Raw genomic sequence first — 21,766 nt, forward strand, 5'->3', positions numbered from 1 at the left:
TCACCATTGAAGCTAAAAACAAGTTCCGGGCTTTTGTTTGTAAAATTAAATTCTCAATGCTTATATATGCTCTACTACTCAGCCATCAAATTACTGAGAGAGCTTTCAGTTTTAAAGTGAAATTTCAGATACACTCACACAGATCGAAGGTTTCATTGTGAGGCTGTTGTCGACTAACTGGACAAAACCTCTTTTCGGACACCCAAATACCAGTACTCTACGAGTGAGCTATTTGTAGATTATTTAAGCCTTCTGAAAATTTTACTATTAATCTTTCTGGATCTAATGTCATTTGATAAGAGTAAAAATTGGGTTTTCAGGGTTTTTTTTAAGCTGTTTGATGGCAAGTGTGAATCAGAACTGCTTTTGACCCAAGTGCACTGCAGTTCCCGACCTTCAATTGAGGTTGCCTTTCAAATACCACATCAGAACAAAAGACAAAACAAAAGAGTGATCAAAGCGATCACATTTGTATCATTTAGGGAAATACCCCAGTTAAGGTAATGTTTTTGGAGTTGGGGGGGGGGTTGGGGAAATGAGATGCACCGTTCCATCCAGGTCCTCCGTCCTACCCACCCCATTGGGATCTCGGTTGACGAGGCCAAAGGGGAAAGAGGAGAGGGTGCTGCAGAAAGTCACACCAGGGGCTGGTCTTTGCTGTCGTGGATGCAGGTGCAAAGGGAGGACCCCACGGCGTGAGATCGGAGTCCCTGGAGGAAGGGGCGGGATCGGAACCTCGAAACGAACCTCGGGGTCGAGGAAGAGGGCGGAGTCTCGAGGTCGGGCTGCGGTGGACTGGCCGTGTACCCGAGGAGCTGGCGTGAGGAGGGAGGGGGCTGCTGGGACTATGGGGACCTAGCCGAGAACAAAGGGGGATCCAGAGGGGGGGGGGGGGGGGGGGGGGGGGGGGGGGGGGGAAAGATGGAGGACAGAGAAGGGATGAGTATTTTTCATAACTTTGTTGGCACCTTTGTGGCGACACTTTTGTGCCCTTTATATACAAAAACAAAGAATTTCACTGTACCTAGCTACGTACAAGTGACAATAAAGTATCATCTTCGTCAATCAGAAGACAAAAGGGAGAAAACAGATGAGAATTCAGTACCCGTTCAATAACTAATCTACTTGCAACTCAGATTGTTCACTCACCATGAGCTGTAGTGTGCGGAAAGGAACTGCAGATGCTGGTTTATACTGAAGACAGGCACGAGGTGCTGGAGTAACACAGCGTGCCAGGCAGAGCAACCTCACCTATTCCTTTTCTCCACAGATGCCCGGCCTGACCCGCTGAGTTACTCCAGCATCTCGTGTCCATCAGCTGTAGTTTCTGACTGGAAGATGCCAATATGTTAACAACACTGGACGTCCATTTTCTTGCACTAACACCAGCAGTTACCAGCAGTAGGTTTCGTGTTGATCGTCTATCCAATTCAAAACATTATGGAGCAGGATGCTTCACTTTCTCAGTTGAGGTATAGAAAATAGTTTGCTCTATGATGAAACTAACTGTGACTAGAGCTATACTGTGAGGATTACACAGCATTTGAAATAGCTACCAAAAGCTAAATCATCAATCAAAATGTGGCACAGAAAGTTTGTTTTAAAAAGGATTGCTTGACGGTTTGGTCCCATTACTCTAAAACTGGAAAGCTTCAGTGAAATTACAATCTCTCTCAGAAGGGCATCGAAAAGATTAAAAAAAAACCCAATGGGAGGCACATTTGGAAATCAGAAATACTTTCCATTCAACTTCAAATGGCTGAACACAAATACAACAAACCTGGCTCTGTGGTGGGTCTTGCAGGAGCAATCCACTTAACCCTGGAAATACCTGTCCAAGGTAAAGACAGTCCAATCTTCTAATGGATGGGAGGCTGAACCGGATGTCGCATGCAAGGTGAATTTAAGACAGCAGCCAGTCAATAGCTGAGCTAGAGACTCCTGCATTCGTGCTTGGTTGGTAGAACGGAAAAGGTTCCAACACATTGGGGAGCTTCAAGCTTCTCTATGCTGAACAGACAGGATGCGAATTATTCGATGCTATGCAGTCTCCACACCATTCAGTTACAGATCTGTGGATTTCTCAATGGTAACCCGGTAGTTTTGTTCTTCATAATATCTGCTTTCTCTTCTCAACCACTGAACTGCAAGTCAGATCTCGCTACTTACCCATCCCTCTGACTTTCTGATGGGCCATTAAAATATACTTTGCTCCCAAACAGGGATCTTGAGCAGTTGATGCCTATAACTTAAATCTAGCAGCTTCTTCTAATGCCAATTTCAGGTGGCCATCTTCTACACCAACAGTCAGGGCTACAGCTATACTGTCCGGATTGTGGCCATGCCGCCAAGTTGACAATGAGCAGTTAATGTTTGCTGAAGGAAGTCAGGAAATGGCTCGATCAAGTGGTGAAACTCCTAACACCGACCATACCCATGAGAGGCACTGCCAAGAACTTCATGGAAATATCAGCCGCATAAAACCAAGTTTGCCACTAATCTTTCGAGTGTATTTCGATTCTCAAGGGCATAGGGTGCATAATAAATAAGCGTGGTGAAGTGTTAATTGAAACGAACGTGACATGAGCAGCAGTTCACAGGAGATAATAAAACATGTACAGCATTGACTAAAATTCATCATGGGATAAATGCCGTATGCAACGGATTGCCACAACACAACCACTGTGCACATTTTCTAAATACTGCCTTGCCATAATAATTTGCAACCAAAACACAAGTAGTTACTGAATTCACATCAAAACGTTGGAACTTTATCAGGGAACTTTGCAAGGACCAAACAATTACAATGTTAAACCATCGTGTAACTGTTGCCAGGTTCAGTGAAGTACAGTGCTATCCCATGTTGTCAGAATCTGTGATTGTATGCCTTTCCTGTTTCTGCCCCTTCCACCGGTACAAGGGAGACTTCTTCAATGCAAACTTACTACTTCAAGTGACATTTGCCTCAATGGTTTTAATTGGAATTGTCACACCGGGCGATTATTCCGAGCTGTATTTGTTAACCAAACCGTCCCAGGCTCAGGTGAACCTCTGACTTGCTGCTGTTGAGTCTGTTACTCTCCGGTTTTGCCCATGGGGACAGCCAGCATTGCGGCCGGCTTCGACTACCTCCGATGGCGGCTGCGTCCTTTGCTGGAGCCGCGCTCCTCGCCAGAGTCTCCGCGGCGCCGGACGCGGTCCCTGCTGGCGCTCCTCGGCCGACGGGGCCGTTCCCCGCTCAGGCCGGGCCGCCGCCGGTCGGCGCTCTGATTCCGTTCGCGGCTGGATCCCCACCGGCAGCGGGGGCGCTCCCTGCTCTTGCAACGCCTCCGCTCGCGGCTCGTCTCCCGCCGGCCCCGGCCCTGCTCGCTGCCAAGGTCTCGCCAGGAGCGGCCCCGCTCCCTGCTCGGGTCCCGGGCGTGCCGGCCGCTCTCCTTCCTGGTGCGGGTCTGGTGCCGGCTCCATTCCCTCTGGTGGCAGCTGCTGTCGCTGCTGGACTCCCTCCAGTTCCTACTCCGCTCACTGCTGCCGCTGCTCTTGCGTGAGCCCCGTCCCTTGTTCAAATCCTTTTGCAACTGGTGGCCTTCAACGTTGGCGGGGTTGCTCTGCAGGCTCCTTCTCTTTGTGGCTCGGCCCGTTCTGGCATTTACCCTTTTTACCGCAGCGTTCCTGGGAAGAACGCCCTTGGCTATTAGCCGCTCCCGTCGTACACTGCTCGTTCTGAGCAGGCTTAGTGCCGCTCGGACGATCGGCCGGACTTGTATTTATTTGTGCCGGGGCTTGGTCCGAATTATTGACATGCCTTCCAGCCGTGTCTGGGTGCCCATTTAGGTCCTTGTTGAGCGGCACATTCTTGTGGATGACAGCGGCCTGGCCTGCAGTGCGATCAACGCTTGCCTGGGCGGTGGTGGCAGGGGCCGTTTCCAGCGCTGGGGACGCACTGGCAAGGGGCTTCATCGCCACTTGGTGTGCGTGGCAGGGCTTCGACTCTTCCCGGCTCTGCTGGCTCTCACTTTCCTTCCGCTTGAGGTTCTCCAGCAGTTTCTCCCGCAGCTCCTTCTCCTTATGCTGCAACTCCACCACTCGCTCTTTCTCCTCTTCCACTTTCCGCAGCTCGGCCTCTTGCTGCCGCCTCTTTTCCTCCATTTTGTGCAGCCGGGTTGCTTCCACTTCCCGTGCCTCCAGCTCCTGCTGTTTACCAGCCTGCAGGGAGAGGTCAAGATCATGGGAGTTAAACCGTCCATTTAAAAATGGGAAAGAAAAGGACGCGAGCTATTAAAAAAGACACAAAGATTTTTCAAATTTGTTGCGGCACATTTGGATAGCAGTAACAGGATCGGTCCGAGTCAGCATGGATTTACAAAGGGGAAATCATGCTTAACTAATCTTCTGGAATGTTTTGAAGATGTAACTGGGAAAATGGACAAGGGAGAGCCAGTGGATGTAGTATACCTGGACTTTCAGAAAGCATTCGATAAGGTCCCACATAGGAGATTAATGGGCAAAATCAGGGCACATGGTATTGGGGGTAGCGTACTAGCATGGATAGAAAATTGGTTGGCAGACAGGAAACAAAGAGTAGGGATTAACGGGTCCCTTTCAGAATGACAGCAGTGACTAGTGGGGTACCGTAAGGCTCGTTGCTAGGACCGCAGCTATTTACAATATATATCAATGATTTAGATGAAGGGATTACAGGTAACATTAGCAAATTTGCAGATGACACAAAGTCGGATGGCAGTGTGAACTGTGAGGATGCTATGAGTGGGCAGATGCATGGCAGATGCAGTTCAAAGTGGATAAAAGCGAGGTTATCCACTTTGGTAGCAAAAACAGGAAGGCAGATTATTATCTAAATGGTGTCAAGTTGGGAAAAAGGGAAGTACAACGGGATCTGGGGGTCCTTGTTCATCAGTCAATAAAAGAAAGCATGAAGGTACAGCAGGCAGTGAAGAAAGGCACATTCTTCATGGCCTTCATAACAAGAGTATAGCAAAGAGGTCCTCCTGCAGTTGTACTGGGCCCTAGTGAGACCACACCATATAACCATATAACAATTACAGCACGGAAACAGGCCATCTCGGCCCTACAAGTCCGTGCCGAACAAATTTTTTTCCCCTTAGTCCCACCTGCCTGCACTCATACCACAACCCTCCATTCCCTTCTCATCCATATGCCTATCCAATTTATTTTTAAATGATACCAATGAACCTGCCTCCACCACTTCCACTGGAAGCTCATTCCACACCGCTACCACTCTCTGAGTAAAGAAGTTCCCCCTCATATTACCCCTAAACTTCTGTCCCTTTATTCAGAAAATTAACACCACACTTGGAGTATTGTGTGCAGTTTTGATCTCCAAATTTGAGGAAGGCCATTCTTGCTATTGAGGGAGTGCAGCATAGGTTCACAAGGTTAATTTCTGGGATGGCGGGACTGTCATATGCTGAGAGAATGGAGCAGCTGGGCTTGTACACTCTGGAATTTAGGATGAGGGGATTTTATTGAAACATATAAGATTATTAAGGGTTTGGACACGCTAGAGACAGGAAACATGTTCCCGATGTTGGGGGAGTCCAGCACCAGGGGCCACAGTTTAAGGCTAAAGGGGTAAGCCATTTAGAACCGAGATGAAAAGCACTTTTTCACACAGAGAGATGTGAGTCTGTGGAGTTCTCTGCCTCGGTGGGCAGTGGAGGCCGGTTCTCTGGATACTTTCAAGAGAGAGCTAGATAGGGCTCTTAAAGATAGGGGATATGGGGAGAAGGCAGGAACGGGGTACTGATTGTGGATCACATTGAATGGCGGTGCTGGCTCGAAGGGCCGAATGGCCTACTGCTGCACCTATTGTCCAATGAGTTACCCTGCAAGACATCGCCTATCCATGGGCGTTTTGAGTTTGGACCTTTCTTCAAACTGAATGTGGTGGGGGTGGGGGAATATGATTGAATAGTAGGAGAGCAGCAGGATTCACAGAGGGGCCACAGTAAGACATGGAGATAGGTGGAGAATTGCTGCAAAGTTTCAGATTTTTGAAATGAAGCAGTAAAACGGAGCCACAACAAAACTGCAGATGTTGGAACCTTCAACAAAACACTGAATGCTGGAGTATTCCCTTGTGGAGGGAATGGATAAGCAACCCTTCGGGCTGTGACCATTTTTCAGACTGATCGCCTGCCGGTCAATGCCAACTCGGTAGGCCAGCTTCCACGCTGTATCTCTAAACTAAACATAAGGGCCTGTCCCACTTGCATGCGATTGCGTGGGTCTGGCGTGACCAAACGGAAGCGGAGTTCACGCGAAGTTCGCGCTAAGTTCGCACGTGACGCCATTTGCGTCATACTTACCAATCAGCTGGGCAGGAGGCGGGTCGACTGAATTTGGGCGTCGCACAGCGTTGGATGATGACGTCATCACACAACGCCACGTCGGCCGGTGACATCATCGTGCAACGCCACGCGCTAGGCTTACGCCGTCAAGACGCTGCGTACGACCGCAATGCGCCTGTGTGTCGACAGGCCGTTGCCGCGCAAAGATTTCGGACACTGTCAGATTTTCGGAGCCCTGCGCGATGTTGGGACCAGCCCCGCTCTTCAAAGTGGGACCGGCCCCGCGCGGCAATACGGTGCCCGTGCGCCTCAAGCGACCACGTTTGTCGCGCCAAACGCATGCAATCGCATGCAAGTGGGACAGGCCCTTTAGGCTCCAAAATCAATATAAATGCTTTTGAAAAATCACACAATATGGCTCCCATTCCAATAAAAAAAATCCTGTAAGCACTCACACTTTATGTATGTGTGTGGGAAGCTTACTGCCTTGACAACAAAACTTTAAACAAATGCTTCCAGATCAAATCTGCACTTTAGCAGATCACCTGGTCCGCTGGCAATAATGGACACTCCTATTTATAAAGCTTTCTTCAGTAAATCCAATCCTATTTTTGTTAGACAAGGGTATTAAGGGATACATAACCAAGGTGGGTGGATGGAATTTAGATACAGATCAGACATGCTCTTTTAAGAAATAAAAACTTGCACACAGATTAGAACGGTCCATATGTCTTTCCAGCCAAATCCTTTTGAATTGTAGTCAGTGTTGAGTATAAGGGATGGTTACATCTATTTGAGGTTTTGTAGATGGAAGAGTTTTCAGGTTTGGCAGGATAATTTTGAAGCCCTTATGTTTTACCAAAGATTACTAGGGGCTTAGCAGCAGCAGCTTAAGACAATAAATCTAAAGCAGACAGACTGCTGCCAGTCATCCATGCACACCATCTGCTGACCAGACATAATTCCTATGCACTCACCTTGGCTCTGCTGAGCAGCTCTGCGATCAGCCGGATAGACTGCAGGTTCCTCTGTGCCAGCAGCAGCTTTCTTTCCTCCAGAGCTATTTTCTCCTGCAGCCTTTTCTGCTCCTCGCGTTGTAGCTTGCGCATGTTCCGCCGCTCCTCCCGCTCCTTCTGCTTCTGTTCCCGCTTCCTGACCTTTTCTTCCCTCTTCCTCTCTCTCTCCTGCTCTTCAAACTCTCGCTGCCTCCTGGAGCAAACAGAAAGAACGAGAAATAAGGCCGCTGGCTGGCAAGCCCAGGCTGCGGGATCTGTAATTTGAGGAGCGACTGTGCACTGGCTGGAGCTCCAACATAAAAGCAAGTGGTGAGAAGAACAAACACCTAAACGTTGCTGCCTATCCAAGTTCTCGAGAAATGCTGTTTGTCACGCAGTTACTCCAGCACTGGTTCGGTTTTTTCTTTGCAAACCAGCATCCGCAGTTCCTTCTGTCTACTTACTAAAAATCTCTTGATCAATTGCAAATTCAAATTATTTGCTTTTATTAATAAATTGGATTACAGCCATAATTAGGCCCACTACAGGTAATAAACAGTACACACTGAAGTCAATTCTATACGTTTTAATTGCATTGAAGTACTCCTGCAAGTTAGATAACATCAAAGAAGATGAAGCTTACCAAAGGATCTGAACGAGTGTAAAACAACTATTAGGCCCTCTTTAAGCAGATTTGGGCCAACACAAAATAGCAAAGTTTCCACATTAACATGGCAGAGATTCAGATTCAACTTTAATTGTCATTGTCAGTGTACCGTGCAGAGACAACGAAATGCAGTTAGCATCTCCCTGGAAGAGCGACATAGAATATGAGCAATAAATACATCTATTTACATGCATACAGTCATAGTGTTTTCCTGGTGGGAGGAGTGACCAGGGGGGGGGTGATTGGCAATCACCGAGGTACAGTGTTGAGTAGTGTGACAGCCGCAGGGAAGAAGCTGTTCCTGGACCTGCTGGTTCGGCAACGGGGAGACCTGTAGCGCCTCCCGGATGGTAGGAGGGTAAACAGTCCATGGTTGGGGTGAGAGCAGTCCTTGGCGATGCTGAGCGCCCTCCGCAGACAACGCTTGCTTTGGACAGACTCAATGGAGGGGAGTGAGGAACCGGTGATGCGTTGGGCAATTTTCACCACCCTCTGCAGTGCTTTCTGGTCGGAGACAGAGCAGTTGCCGTACCATACTGTGATGCAGTTGGTAAGGATGCTCTCGATGGTGCAGCGGTAGAAGTTCACCAGGATATGAGGAGACAGATGGACCTTCGTCAGTCTCCTCAGGAAGAAGAGACGCTGGTGAGCCTTCTTGACCAGAGTTGAGGTATTGTGGGTCCAAGAGAGGTCATCGGAGATGTTGACCCCCAGGAACCTGAACTGGATTTTCAAGAAGAGAATTTCAAGCTGCAGTAAACTCTGACTTGTTTGTGTATGGATGAGTGAAGCTATCATGACCATATTGTCATGAATATTGTTAGGAAGTATACTAATGCATCAAAACAGCCAACTGGGCCCTCACCTGTTGATAATCCCACAACATCGTTTTGAATAAGAAGAAAATGACTGAAAAGAAGCCAACAGAGCCAATACTTATCCACTCAATCAAGGCACTACAAGACATTCAGATCTAGCCAACATCCTACTCCTGGGACATGCTTGTGCACAAACTGCCTGCTGCTTTTCCCATCTTACAACAGGAAAATGACGCGATGCTGGGTGGTAGATTGCAACCTTCACGTGGTCCGACCTGTTTCAACCAATGCAATCAACCTGGGGTGTACAATCAAATAGAACAAGCTGTCCTACAACTTTAGGCTATGCACTCCATACGCCAGAAGAAGAAGAAGACATGATGCGCTTTGTTCATTAGTGTTCAAGAAGGAACTGCAGATGCTGGAAAATCGAAGGTAGACAAAAATGCTGGAGAAAGTCAGCGGGTGCGGCAGCATCTATGGAGCGAAGGAAATAGGCAACGTTTCGGGCCGAAAAATAGGCCCCCTTCTTCAGAAGGGTCTGAAGGAAATAGGCAACGTTTCGGGCCGAACCCCTTTGGGGTTCGGCCCGAAACTTTGCCTATTTCCTTCGCTCCATAGATGCTGCCGCACCTGCTGAGTTTCTCCAGCAATTTTGTCTACCATTCGTGGCAGGAGTAGAATTAGGCCATTAAGTTTGCTCCGCCATTCAATTATGGCTAGTCTATTTATCTTTCCCTCTGCCTTCTCCCTACAACTCCGGACACCCGTACTAATCATTTGAGGCATCTTGAGGATGTGAACCTTTCAATTCAAGTTCACCTTTCAATGATATTGTTTCCCTTCTTCTCTGCGGTGGGCATTGTAGGGCTGAATGAAGCTATCAAAGCAAGCAATTTCACACGACAAAGACGTCGTACTTCAGAGTCACTATAAAAAACGTTTCTACACAAGAGCCTGACAACTTTGCTTCCTCTCTTTGCAAGTTTAATGTGCCCCAATCCCCATAATGAGTATGTGCTTTTGAAATTAATTTCAAAGGAACAAAAACAAAATGAATTCCTTATCTAACTAATCCAAGCCAATTCCACTACTTTCACTGCTGTCCTGCTTAGATTCACTGTTACATAGAAACATAGAAAATAGCTGCAGGAGTAGGCCATTCGGCCCTTCGAGCCTGCACCACCATTCAATATGATCATGGCTGATCATCCAACTCAGTATCCTGTACCTGCCTTCTCTCCATACCCCCTGATCCCTTTAGCCACAAGGGCCACATCTAACTCCCTCTGAAATATAGCCAATGAACTGGCCTCAACTACCTTCTGTGGCAGAGAATTCCAGAGATTCATCACTCTCTGTGTGAAAAATGTTTTTCTCATCTCGGTCCTAAAAGATTTCCCCCATATCCTTAAACTGTGATCCCTTGTTCTGGACTTTCCCAACATCGGGAACAATCTTCCTGCATCTAGCCTGTCCAACCCCTTAAGAATTTTGTAAGTTTCTATAAGACCCCCCCTCAATCTTCTAAAGTCTATCGAGTACAGGCCGAGTCTATCCAGTCTTTCTTCATATGAAAGCCCTGACATCCCAGGAATCAGTCTGGTGAACCTTCTCTGTACTCCCTCTATGGCAAGAATGTCTTTCCTCAGATTAGGAGACCAAAACTGTACGCAATACTCCAGGTGTGGTCTCCAATTTTGCATCCAATCGTTACCACCTTTTCCACAGCCTACAATGGACCATTGTGGGCTCCACCTTTTCGTGATCAAGGTTGCTGGCTTTGATTTGTTCTTTACCATACCTTTCATTCATTTGTTCTTCGTTTCTTTTCATACCTCTAATTTCCCTCTCCCCTGACTCAGCCTGGAGCAGGGTCTCGACCCAAAACGTCACCTGTTCCTTTTTCTCCAGAGATACTGCCTGACTCGCTGTGTTACTCCAGCTTTTTGCGTCTGTCCACCCGATGCCAAGTCAGATCAAGTGACAGATGTGACGGTGAACTTGGGGTATCAATTACTTGCGGTCCATGTTACAAAGAACAGATGGTTGAACAAAGGATAGCTCGGCTGCTGACAGCTTAGATCAGTCACTTGTCAAATGTAATCTCAGCAGGTGTGTTACCCTGTGGAAAATTCATTGTCCCCCCGACTATTAGAGATGTAGCAGCTACAGCAAATTAAATAATGCATCACCTAGACAGCAGGCATCCCTTTTAAAACCAAAACCTCTCTCCTACTATTGGAAGTAGCATGATTTTCCCTCCTTGACTGAGCAACAATGTTTGTATGTCTGCTGTAAAATACTGTTCAAGCGCCGATGTAATCTTAGCCGAACCCGGTGTACCTTTCCTCGTCCTTCTTCCGTTCTTCTTCCTCTTTCTCGCGGCGTTTCTGCTCTTCCCGCTGCAGTTCCAGCTCCTGCAGCTTCTGCCGCTCCAGCTGCCTCCTCCTGATCGACAAGTCGCTCAGGTGCTTTGTTGTGTCAAATGTCACCTAGGATACGAGAATGCTTCTTTTAAAAAAAAGAAAAACTCAGCCCTCATTTTCTTCTAAAAATGTCGAGATAAAGGACAGGTCAGGTTCAGAGGAATATGGGTCAAACGCAGGCAGGTGGGGCTAAGGTAGATGGGACATATTGGCCGGCGTGGACAAGCTTGGCCAAAGGGTCTGCATCCATGCTGTATGACCATGCTGTAAGAAAGAGATTAGTTAAAACAAATGTAGGTCCCTTGCAGTCAGAAACAGGTGAGTTGATCATGGGGAACCAGGATATGGCGGACCAATTGAATAACTACTTTGGTTCCGTCTTCACTAAGGAAGACATAAATGATCTGTCGGAAATAGCAGGGGCCCGCGGGTCAAAGGAGGTGGAGGAATTGAGTGAAATCCAGGTTAGTCGGGAAGTGGTGTTGGGTAAATTGAATGGATTAAAGGCCGATAAATCCCCAGGGCCAGATAGGCTGCATCCAGAGTACTTAAGGAAGTAGCTCCAGAAATAGTGGATGCATTAGTAATAATCTTTCAAAACTCTTTAGATTCTGGAGTAGTTCCAGAGGATTGGCGGGTAGCAAACGTAACCCCACTTTTTAAGAAGGGAGGGAGAGAGAAAACGGGGAATTACAGACCAGTTAGTCTAACATTGGTAGTGGGGAAACTGCTAGAGTCAGTTATTAAAGATGGGATAGCAGCACATTTGGAAAGTGGTGAAATCATTGGACAAAGTCAGCATGGATTTACGAAAGGTAAATCATGTCTGACGAATCTTATAGAATTTTTCGAGGATGTAACTAGTAGCGTGGATAGGGGAGAATCAGTGGATGTGGTGTATCTGGACTTCCAGAAGGCTTTCGACAAGGTCCCACATAAGAGATTAGTATACAAACTTAAGTTCAGTACTGGGACCCCAGCTATTTACAATATATATTAATGATCTGGACGAGGGAATTGAAGGCAATATCTCCAAGTTTGTGGATGACACTAAGCTGGGGGGCAGTGTTAGGTGTGAGGAGGATGCTAGGAGACTGCAAGGTGACTTGGATAGGCTGGGTGAGTGGGCAAATGTTTGGCAGATGCAGTATAATGTGGATAAATGTGAGGTGGGACATTACTGGAGTACCTGGAGCATTGCGTGCAGTTTTGGTCTCCAAATCTGAGGAAGGACATTATTGCCATAGAGGGAGTACAGAGACGGTTCACCAGACTGATTCCTGGGATGTCAGGACTGTCTTATGAAGAAAGACGGGATAGACTTGGTTTATACTCTCTAGAATTTAGGAGATTGAGAGGGGATCTTATAGAAACTTACAAAATTCTTAAGGGGTTGGACAGGCTAGATGCAGGAAGATTGTTCCCGATGTTGGGGAAGTCCAGGACAAGGGGGTCACAGCTTAAGGATAAAGGGGAAATCCTTTAAAACCGAGATGAGGAGAACTTTTTTCACACACAGAGAGTGGTAAATCTCTGGAACTCTCTGCCACAGAGGGTAGTTGAGGCCAGTTCATTGGCTATATTTAAGAGGGAGTTAGATGTGGCCCTTGTGGCTAAGGGGATCAGAGGGTATGGAGAGAAGGCAGGTACGGGATACTAAGTTGGATGATCAGCCATGATCATATTGAATGGCGGTGCAGGCTCGAAGGGCCGAATGGCCTACTCCTGCACCTAATTTTTATGTTTCTATGTTTCTATGACCTCTGAAGGGAAATTGACACTTTCTGTGACTGCCCACCATTGCCTTACTCAAGCATATTGATTCGCTCAATACCCGGGCAAAAGATTGCGTGCAGTGTACCTGAGTGGGGGGGGGGGGGGGGGGGGGGGGGGTGTGGGGGGGGGGGGGGGGGGGGGGGGTTGAGAATTAAACTATGATGCAAGTGGAATTTCACAGTGCTGCAGAGGTAAAGTTGCATCCTCACTGGACAAGACTACCGGTGCTGTCTGTGCAGAGTTTGTACATATTCCCTGTGCCCCGAGTGGGTTTTCTCCAGGTGCTCCACTTTCCTCCCACATCCCAAAGATGTGCAAGGTTGTAGGTTAATTGGCTTCTGTAAATTGTCCCGAGTGCGTAGGACAGTAGGACACTAGTGCACGGGTGACTGCAGGTCAGTGCGGAATCTGTGGGCCAAAGGGCCTATTTCCACGCTGTATCTCTAAAACTAAAAACTAAAGGGCCTGTCCCACTTAGGCTATTTTTAGGCGACTGTCAGTCGTAGCAGGTCGCTGAAAAACCGGCGACTGGACTCCTTCGAAATAAAATTTGAAATAGAATCTTTACTTTAACAACAAAACAAAAACAAAGTCAGCACTGGCAACAACCTACGTTAACCTGGCGACAACTACGACAGCACCTACGTCAGGAGAAGTCAAGCTGCGCTCATTGGTGTCAAACCCACTGTCTCCGAAAAATTTTCAGCATGTTGAAAATCCAGCGGCGACCAGAAAGATGCTACGACCCTTTGGGCGACTGAGGAGACGACTCACGACCGTACAGGAGACACCCCGACGACCATGTGGCAACAGCCTAGTCGCCTGTAGTCGCCTAAAAAATAGCCCTTGGGCTGAATGGAGGTTCTCTGCAAAATGGCCAACTAATCCAAGATTAGTTTCTACAATGGGCTTTTCTACTTGTCTCTTTAGCTCTGTGGCAAATGTACCCTCATTGTACATAATGCAGCAGACCCCTGGGCTGAGGCCATCTCGTTTAGTTGGGTTAGCAATGTAGAATTAGTATGCCCAACAGCTCGAAGTGGAATGTTTTATAAATGTGAATAAACAGCCTTAACTTTTATTTTAAATAAAAATCCCATCATTAATTAAATTCCGTGTGTCATACAGGTCCACCATCAATCTTCCGCCCACAGCCGAGCCCGTGGCAGATTGGCGGATTGAATTTTCCACATGCCTGGAGCTCTGGAACTAGCCCGGCCATAGGCTATTTTCGAGGACGACTTTGCAGGCCGGTATCTCGCACCCCCCACCCACCCCATCCGAGGCCATGACCCCCTTGTTGATTCGGCAAAATGGATAATATGGCAAGGTTGTGGAACCAAGGGTGCCGTAAAATGGGTGGCAGACCTGTACCACATGGCCTCACACCTCTATCATTACTCTGCTTGTCGAAGATGCGATGCCCAAAACTGCACAGAATACATGAAGCAGATTAAAGGGCGGCATTTGGTAGAACGCTGCCTCACAGCACCGGAGCCGCAAGTTCGATCCTGACCTTGGGCGCTGTTTGTGTGGAGTCTGCACGTTCTACCTGCGGTGGTGTGAGTTTCTACCGGGTGCTCCGGTTTACTCCCACATCCCAAAGACATGCAAGTTTGTAGGTTAATTGACCTCTGTAAATTGCCCCTAGTGTGTAGGGAGTGGATGAGAAAATGGGGTAACACAGAACAAGTCGGCATTGTCTTGGAGGGTCAAAGGGCCCCCGTTTCCATGCTGTATCACCAAACTAAAATAAGCACTGACCTTTATGCTGCAGGCCACTGCTTTAGCATCATCACCTTTGTACAGCAGTTTCATTCCTCTCAAGGCATCCATTGCCTTGACAAACCCTATATATTCCTGGTACTGGATATAGGCTTCAAAGTTCAAATGACCACCGAAGCTGAAGGTGTGAAAGTTCTTCCCAGTCATCTCCTCCCTGTAAGGGTCCAACATTGGGATGTCCACGTTCCGAATCTTGCCAAAGGATTCAAACACACTGCGAAGGATAGAATCACTGGGCTTTTCCGAGCTGGAGTTCTTCAGTGCAAACCACTTGCACGGCAGTCCTTCCAAATGGATAGTGTCCGGCCTCTCTCCCGGTAAAGTCTCGTTTACGTCTTTGGCATCCCGGAAGAAAGAGTCCCAGTCATGACGAGTCGGAAAGTCTATTTTGACCTCCGCTGCACGTACTTTTAAAGTGTCCGTGAAGCCACTGAGTTTAATTGTCTTGGCGTCCAGCTTGGACAGGAAGGTTTTCACCATGTTCTTGTTTTCAACCTCGCCCTCGAAGCGAACAAAGTCCATTGTGCTCTTGGACACGCGGAGTGTGGCAAACTGCTCGGGGTGGACCATGCATTTGAGTCGCTCCATCACCTCCCAGTTCGATATGGATTTCCCGGGCTGCTTCAGCTGCGGGAGCGACACGCTGATGGTCAGCTTGGCGATCGGCTTCAGGAACAAACCCTGAGGGGCAAACAGCTCGACAGCCTCCGAAGTATCATGTACGATTGTAGCAGCCATCATTGACACTGGTCAGGAACCTAACTGGAAAAGAAAATAACGCAAGTTAATTGGAGCTCAACAACTTTTGTGTCAGTCATACAGTGTAGAAACAGGCTGTGTCTTTTTTTGTAAACCAGCAGCATTTGCATTTCCTGGTTTATCCAGTTGATACTTACTGATTGCTTTGATAAAGCAATTACTTTCCGATTTCCTTTCCACAGAGTTGCCAAGTTTTGTCAGAGCATTTCAGTATTCTCGTACCTGAAAATCGGTATTTTGCTGCGGAAATCAGTGTTTTTACGCGGTGCCATTTTTTTAATGTGCGGTCATACCCATGTAAGAGTACAAGAATGCATAACTTTGCTACCAATTGACATGTCTTCTACGCACCTTACTTGAGAGTGCATTCATTGCCATCTCTTTGTATACTTCTGTTTGAACGGCTGCTTCCTGCTTTTAGCACCAGATGATGATGTAGAAGCAATTTTAGAAGCCTCCCTCTCCCTATCTCCCTCCTTCCTCTTTCCCTCTGTCTCCCTCCTACCCTCCCTCCCTCTTTCCCTACCACCCTCCCTCTCTCCTTCCTATTTTTATCTCCCTCCCTCTCTCCTTCTCTCCCTCCCCTAACAGTCTGTGACCCATAGCGCTGCAGCCATAGCATTATGTGTAAAGCCCGTAGTGCTATGTACTGGGAGCGCTTTTATTAGAACCCATAGCGCTGTTCGTTCAAACTCCCACGTGTTAAACCGACAGCGCTATTTAAACCTGGAACGGGACAGGCAGATCAAAGCTTCCAGATCTTGAAATTTAAAATACTAATAGATTTAATCTGCTATAATTTTTAGAGGTACAGTATGAGTTTTTTTATATCCTTGCATTTTTTAAGCAGCAAGATGAAACGGGGTCGGGCTGATTTTTTAAAAATCCGTATTTTAAAAAGCAAATCCGTAATCCGTATTCTGATTGCATTTCCATACAAAATACGGAAAATCCGTACTCTCTTTCCCTCCCTCTCACTCCCACCCTCCCCTCCCTCTTGGCAGCTTTTACCCTGATCCCCCTTTTTTTTTTTTTTTTTTTTTTTTTTTTTTTTTTTAATTTAATCAGACCCAAAAGATTTTATGGGGGCCAACGGAAAATGGCAGTGTGTCCACTCACATGCTTCAAGCTTCCAATAACCTCTCCTATTCTAGCAATCAGAGAGTGAGTACCCCACAGAGCGACCACCATTGTGTTCATGACTCAAATGCATCCGTCTGATCAATTCAATCCTGGGACGCTACAGGCGAGCACACATTGTTTTTTCACGACTCAAATTGCCGGTCTTCCTCGATCAATTCAATCCAAATTTTCTGCCTTGTGGGGGCATGAGTTTTGCATTTTGTTTTCTTTTCGCCCCCCCTTGGGCAGCAAGCAGTGAAGCAGCGGGTAGATTTTGCTGATGTGGGCAATGCAACTTCAGATCACCTGGGTTCGGTTTCGTGCCTGACCACGGGTGGTGCTCAACTAGGAGTTGGGTGGTGTACGTTCTCCCCGTCCACCACTTGCTGGTTTTCTTCCTCGCGGGTTTCTCCCAACATTCTAAATGGGTACCAAATACTAGATAATTGTCCTCAGTTCGTCTAGGAATGAACTATTTTGGTGGCAGGCTGGGAGCTCTGGTGTGGACCAGCTTTCCGGGTGGGTGTTCCCATGTTGGCTATCTCTCAAAATCATCAATGAATTTTCCAGCCGTTCTTCATGTTTTTTCTGTTTTTGGCCGTTTTCAAGTGCTTCCATGGCAGATCACCAAACAACAACTAACTGCGCTGTTTAAATTAAAGAAAACCTGGTTTATAATGGTGTCATCAGTGCAGCACCTCAATAGAGTTGATACCTACTGAGTATATAAATTTGGGATGTTCATGTTAAAATTGTAGCATGTCATTGTTGATGAGGCCATTCTGGAGTATGTTGTATGCAATTTTGGTCGCCCTAATTATAGGAATGATGTCAAACAAAATATATAGGAGAGTAGCAGAGGAGATTTAGCTAAGAGAATAGTAATGTACCAAAATGGGTTTCCAGACAGAAACTCACAAAAAGGGATTCAAAACAAAAGATGGAAGAGGTAAATGTGTGGGTGGCCCGACAAAAATTAGGAAGCCTTTATTTCTTTGGAGCGCGCATAGAAAGGTGTTAGACAGAGTAGGGGTGACAGTAAAAAATGATATAGGGGGGGTTGGGATGTTTAAAATGAGGTTGGAGAAAGGTGGAAGTAGACCGAATCAGGCGTTGACGGTTGGAAGCAGCGTTATCACCAGGCTGAGAGTCGTAAGTATTTCCCAACAATGGCTTAAACATGGACCTTGAGAATTGAAAGGGTACTGAAGTTTAGGGGTTACATGAGGGGAACTTCTTAGTCTTTAGTCCTCAGAAATGGTAGCTGTGTGGAATGACCTTCTGCTTCCAGTGACGGTGGTGGACGGATGCCAGGTTTCGTTTTTAATCATTTAAAACATCAACTTGGATAGTTATATGGCATGAGGAGAAGGGAATTGCGGGTTATGGTCTGAGCAGCCGGTATATGGGACAGCTAGGGGAGATTATGTGTCGGCATGGTGACCTGAGAAGGGTCGAGATGGCCTGTTTTCCGTTGCTGTAATTGTTATATGGTTAATATTATAATGGTGTACTGTCATTAACCAAAACAGTGAACTTTGCAAAAACGGTTGGCAGGAACAAACTGTATGAACAAAACGTTCATAGGGAGTTTATTTGGCAGCAATGTATGGATGGAGATATCTAATAACAGTTGTTAGCCCATTAGTTCAGAACCTTCGACCCATGAGTCTCATCCATCCGATTCGGAGGATGCGGAGACAGGATGGGGGCGGGAGAAAAAAAAGGACCTTCGGGACCTAGAGGAGGCTCCAGCCCGTAGTTAGGCCCGAGTGGACGGTAGAATAATACCTCGGGAGAGGCTGCGGCGAGTTCCCTGTTGGTGAGAAATACTTCGTAGGGGAAGCAACGGCAAATTCTCGACCATGGCCCGAAGTTGCGGATGTGAAAGTGACTCCCGCGAAGCGGTGCCTTACAGGGGATCGCCGAATGGCGGGCGGAAAAAGCTACTTAACGAATCCGAGCCGGGAGACTTGGAGCATCGCAGGGGGGGCAAAGTCCGTGGTCTTGGGGCTTTAACAGTCGGAAGAGATGGAACCAAGGGGAGAAAAGTCACAAGGGAAAAGCCTTCCATCACAGTGAGGAGGAGATTCACTGTATGGATGTTTGTGCAAATTGTGGTTGGTTTGTGTGTCCTGGTTCTTTTCTTTTCTTGTTCTTGTTGTATGCCTGCAGAACTGGGCAAAAAGATCTTTTGAAGAACGTATTTGAGGTTTCAAAATGAACAATAAATTGTATTGTATTGTATTGTATACCATATTCTCGATAATCGTCGACCGTAAACACCCGCCTCCGGCAACAAACGGTGACGTAGAAATTTTGGACTCGCTGACAACAAGACCATGTTAAGAGACCTTCGGATATCACAGTCAAACTTGTATATGTAGAAGCTCCCGGTTCGGTGTGAGGGATATGTGGGGCCAAATCAGTGCCCCCCCATAGAATGTAGATGCGCGGCATTATTCCGGTTCGCGAGCCGTGAGAGAACAGTTGGGTTTGAAACGTGCTGTTTCCCACAGCTGGTGACTATGAGAACCAAGGAACTCTTAACTCGGATGAATGGTTTACTCAAAAGTACGTACACAATTATTCTGGCCGTACCATCTCAGTGATGGCGGGATCAGGCGAGCATCTCCGATGGAAGTGATGATGGTTTTAAGGTGTTCTGGGGCGAAAAAAATGTCCCGGTGGTTCACAAAGTTCAGTATGAAGAAGGGACCTGTACCGCACCTAAACCGCCCGCATTGAAACTTCAGTAATGATTGCGCGGGGGGGGGGGTGGGCGGAGGGGGGGGGGGGGGGGGGGGGTGGGGGGGGGGGGGGGGGGGGGGGGGGGGGTGAGAGGGGGGGGGGGGGGGGGGGGGGGGGGGGGGGGGGGGGGGGGGGTGGGGGGGGGGGGGGGGGGGGGGGGGGGGGGGGGGGACTTGTGGGGGGGGGAGGGGGGGGGGGGGGGGGGGGGGGGGGGGGGGGGGGGGGGGGGTGGGGGGCAATTGTGGGGGGGGGGGGGGGGGAAAAAGGTTAGGATTTATAGCGGTGTGGGGGGGGGGGGGGGGCGGAGGGGGGGGGGGGGGAGGAGGGGGGGGGGGGGGGGGGAGGGGAGGGGGGGGGGGGGGGGGGGGGGGGGGGGGGGGGGGGGGGGGGGGGGGGGGGGGGGGGGGGGCGGGGGGGGGGGGGAGTTGAGAAAACTGAAGAGATTGCCAGACCAGTCATGCTGAGTTAGGGACAGGACACTTGTATATTTTTCTTATCCTTTTTCTATATATTAACCCTCAATGCTGTAATAATACATTTTCCAAAAAGGCCGTTAAGTTTAAAGGAGCTGAGATTGCTAACAAGTACGCTGACTCCTTTTAGAAGCCGGCTAGGCTTCACTGTCTCTCAGCAACGATAAGTAAACAGAACACATGCTGGAGTATATCAGTCGCGGGGTCAGCAGCATCTTTGAGAAACATGAATAGAGTGCAGTGTTACATGGGGCCGAACATCAAACTGTGTGTAGTGTAGTGGTTGACGGGACACTGTTACCACTCAGACTCCTCTATTCTTGTCTGGCTCCTTTGACCGACGCACATTCTGCTTTCAACTCTGGGTGCCTGCATCAGCCACTTGGGAACTGAAATTGAGCACAAAGCGAGTCACAACGTCTGTATCTATCAACATTTCTTGACTTATTGGACGCCAGTTTAATCAAAGTGTTTTATTGCACTTCTGGTCTCCCAACTTCCCTCATCTGCTCTCCGGAATCAGTCTGCCAAACTAAAGACATCTTCTGTTAATCTAGTTTCACGAACAGAGCGGGAAGTAAATTGAGGTATGCTTCGTCAATGACTGGTATTATGCAACTAGTAGCTTACTTCCAGGGCGGTATATGGGTTTAAGATCCTCGAAGGGAGGCCAGAGGTCCTAAATGTCAAATGCCTCAGAGTTAAGAGGAGCGTTTCCTTTAGGAATGAAGGAGGAGGAATTTTGTTCGTCAGAATGGTGGTGAATTGGAATTCATCGCCTTCAGCTTTGCTCCAGGGTTGGTCCCCACTATAATTTTAAAAGCCTTTTCCTAAGTCATCAAGGGCCCCCATTGTCTTTACTAATCTTTTTCAGTTAACATGCCTAAGAAGTTTTGCCTATCCTTCTTTATCATTACTTGTGGCAGCTGAACCGCGGACAGTGCCTCAGTTTCACGGCACATTGCCCTTTGGTTACCTTCTTTTCCTTTGAAATTTGCACAACAGAAGGTAACACACAAAAGTCCTCTGCTGCAGAAGGCTTTGGAGGCCGGAGTCACTGTTGCATAGGTTAGACAGCCAGTATTCGTTGTAGGGTTCGGGTGCGGACACAGAAGTACGTGCAATGATTCCTCTGGTCACCACCTAGAACAAAAGAAATTCCTCCTCATCTCCTTTCTAAAGGTACGTCCTTGTATTCTGAGGCTGTGACCTCTGGTCCTAGACTCTCCCACTAGTGGAACCATTCTCTCCACACCCACACTATCCAGGCCTTTCACTATTCCGTAAGTATCAATGAGGTCCAACCCCATATCTTTCTAAACCCCAGCGAGTAGAGACCCAGTGCCGTCAAACATTCATCATTTGTTAACCCACACATTCCTTCGATTATCCTCTGGACCCCCTCCAACGCCAACATATTCTTCCTCAGATATGGGGCATCTCTGGAGTACATTTCCTGTTGGGATCCTTCTTCAGACCCTGCTAACTTTATGCAGTCTGGCCCATATGCCAGTCAAGATTTTTTTCCATTCACATATGTACCGAAATGGAACAATGAAATTCTTACTAGCGGCAGGTTTGTAAACCTACCATATTGAATAGATATAATACACAAACTTAAAAAGAGTTCAATAAATTTAGAAAACCCAGTACAGTGCAAAAAAACAAACAAACCACAAAGCCTCTCGTGCAACAAGGGGAGTTAGGGATGGAATAAAACGAAAAGAAAATGTGTATAACATAGCAAAGAGTAGTGGGAAGCCAAAGGATTGGGAAACTTTCAAAGGACAACAGAAGGTAACACAAAGGGCAATAGTGGAGGTGAAAAACGTAAGATGAATATATAATGCGGCACTAAGTGG

The 21,766-nt window shown here is 47.6% G+C and overlaps 1 protein-coding gene across 1 annotated transcript; it reads right to left on the bottom strand.

Moving 5' to 3' along the window:
• Positions 1-924: 924 nt before the first annotated feature.
• LOC129716260 (A-kinase anchor protein 17A-like) lies at positions 925-15,582 on the bottom strand. Its single transcript, XM_055666134.1, is given in 5 exon segments — positions 925-3,608; positions 3,610-4,203; positions 7,307-7,538; positions 11,156-11,304; positions 14,779-15,582. Coding segments are annotated over 5 exon segments (2,220 nt in total). The 5' UTR covers positions 15,541-15,582; the 3' UTR covers positions 925-3,125.
• Between the last annotated feature and the right edge of the window lie 6,184 nt (positions 15,583-21,766).

This window comes from Leucoraja erinacea, unplaced genomic scaffold (assembly GCF_028641065.1).
Source record: "Leucoraja erinacea ecotype New England unplaced genomic scaffold, Leri_hhj_1 Leri_197S, whole genome shotgun sequence".
Taxonomy (NCBI): domain Eukaryota; kingdom Metazoa; phylum Chordata; class Chondrichthyes; order Rajiformes; family Rajidae; genus Leucoraja; species Leucoraja erinaceus.